The sequence below is a fragment of the Vigna unguiculata genome, chromosome 5 (assembly GCF_037176805.1).
Source record: "Vigna unguiculata cultivar grain cowpea cultivar isolate G323 ecotype 2 chromosome 5, ASM3717680v1, whole genome shotgun sequence".
Lineage (NCBI taxonomy): Eukaryota > Viridiplantae > Streptophyta > Magnoliopsida > Fabales > Fabaceae > Vigna > Vigna unguiculata.
Window position 1 is genome coordinate 47,560,299 of NC_140796.1, and position 2,130 is coordinate 47,562,428.

Genomic DNA, 2,130 nt, shown 5'->3' on the forward strand with positions numbered 1-2,130 from the left:
TACCCGTAGGTATCTACACAAGAAAATTTTAATCTTTAATAACAAATTTTAACCATAAATTCAAATAAAAATAAAATACATATATAATATTTATAAATTTCAAACAAAGTGAAAATGACCCATTTAAATAGTGTTGAATGACAATTTACAAATAAACGGAGATTTTTAAAACCAATTGATAAAAAATAACCCATTCAAAATCAATGTGTTAATGTTTTAATAATTTTTTCTTAATTTAGATTAGAGGATAACGGGTACGAGTATCCACGGGTACAAATATCATGATACTCGTCCCCGTCCCATTAACAAGTGGTATAAAAGATACCCGTATCCGTTACTTGCGGAAATCTATGGTCAAATCCATTTATGATCCGTTGTGATTTTATCCACGGATTATGCAGGTACGACTTTTTTTGACATTTCTAATTATAGATGAGTTAAAACAAATTTAATTATTTTTGTTTAATATTTGTTTTTGTCAGGTAAAAAAATATTAAATTTTTAAAATTTTACCCACCAATTGATCTCGACCCTTATTATCAAAACAATAGAACTTTATTTCTTATTTTGGACAAAATGAAGTAACACTTATTATAATCAGTTTGTATAATAAAGAAATACACTAATGAAATAATGCGACTGGTAACAACATAATACCATTTTCTTTTTATGGAAATTACATGCAATTGTGCTCTTTTTTTTCTTGCACGTATCAGAGGCCGAACGCGATTATACCTTAATTTCTGCACACATAAATTTATGTTGTTTGTTCTTGGTTTCAATTTTACTAAGGATTTGGTGGTAAGGCATTATCTAGGGTTGGATCTAGAAGCAGCCATGGAAGAGTAGTTCCAACTTCTGAATCCCATAACCTTCCAGCCTCCATTTCTTCATTACAGATTGATCCATTTACGAACAATTTCAGCTTCTCACTCACTTTGCTAACTCCAGAATGGATCATAGATTGCCCAACCTACATAAAGTAACCAAAGAGAGAAAAATGGTTATAGATTTCTTCATGCTTTTGTGCTAATCCATTTTCTTTTTTAACAATTAAGACACAGATATATACTAACCTCTCCGTGCACAACGTGAATCACTGAATCTCCAACATGTGTAGAACTGGTAGCGATTACCTCAACATTCTCTTCATGCAATATTCTGATAATTTCACAGAAAACAAAGTGGTAATCGACCCCACATGTTAGAAAGACTTGAAGCACAGAACCCTTTTCATGAATCTCCATTTTTGGCGGTTTTTGGCTTCCTCCTGCTTGAAAACCACTTTCAGTTCTCTTACTTTCCATTAACCTTTCTTTCTTCTCCTTCGCCATCTTAACTTTTTCTTCCAGCCTTTTGATATACTCCGTTGCCTCATCTATTTGATCGGGCACCGCCACCACTTGCTGAGTTCATTCAACAAAAAACTGCATCATATCAGTATATATATTCATCACAGTAATTTCATCCCATAATATAAAAAAAAATTCAGGTTTTATGGATGCATGATTAAACAAAAGAAGAAAGTACACATGATTTATTTCCTCCCATGCATATAGAGAGAGAAAGAAGAGACCTTGGGATTATAACTAGGGAGAAGAGAGTTGAGTTCAGAATAAAGATTCTTCATTTGGCTTCGCCTGTTTTTCTCTACGATCTTCCTTTCGACTCTGGTTGAAGAAGGTTGACTTTCCTGTTGCTGCTGATCCATGTGGCAACAATGATCTTGAGATTTTAAATTTAGAAATTAGGATTGTGAGAAGATATGCTTAGTTGGTTTTGTATTTATAGTAAAAGATATTACATTGATGATAGGATTTGGCGACACTCACACACCCTAATGGTGATGAGTGAGTCCGATGTTAGAGGTATGAGACGCGAGACCGGAATAGAAACCTATCGTCACTTAACAGACATCACTATTTTTGGTAGGCGTGATGCGGGGCTTGTTTTTCGGCTGTGTTAAAGTGTTTGAATTCACACCTAAAGTCAGTGTTGTGCATCTCATTTTGATGAAACTATGACTGCTGTAGGTCCTCCCTCCTACTCTGGCTACTGTGGCTAGGTACCTTCCCCTAACTTCCACCGCAATAATCTCTCCTTTTCATCGTGTTCAACAATGTCACACCG

The 2,130-nt window shown here is 34.5% G+C and overlaps 1 protein-coding gene across 1 annotated transcript; it reads right to left on the reverse strand.

The window, feature by feature from the left end:
• Window positions 1-627: 627 nt before the first annotated feature.
• Window positions 628-1,730, reverse strand: LOC114184715 (transcription factor bHLH162-like). The gene is made up of 3 exons (XM_028072026.2): window positions 1,577-1,730; window positions 1,077-1,406; window positions 628-973 (listed from the first exon to the last, which is right to left on the reverse strand). The coding sequence occupies exons 1-3, from the start codon at window positions 1,709-1,711 to the stop codon at window positions 788-790; spliced, it is 651 nt and encodes a 216-aa protein (XP_027927827.2). The 5' UTR covers window positions 1,712-1,730; the 3' UTR covers window positions 628-787.
• Window positions 1,731-2,130: the final 400 nt, after the last annotated feature.

Bases quoted from the DNA above. Each gene is read 5' to 3' on its own strand.
- LOC114184715 (XM_028072026.2), bottom strand. From the start codon at position 1,711: ATGGATCAGCAGCAACAGGAAAGTCAACCTTCTTCAACCAGAGTCGAA. The intron at 1,407-1,576 runs GTCTCTTCTTTC...GAATGAACTCAG, and splicing joins TCCCTAGTTATAATCCCAAG to CAAGTGGTGGCGGTGCCCGA. The intron at 974-1,076 runs GTTAGTATATAT...TACTTTATGTAG, and splicing joins TTCACGTTGTGCACGGAGAG to GTTGGGCAATCTATGATCCA.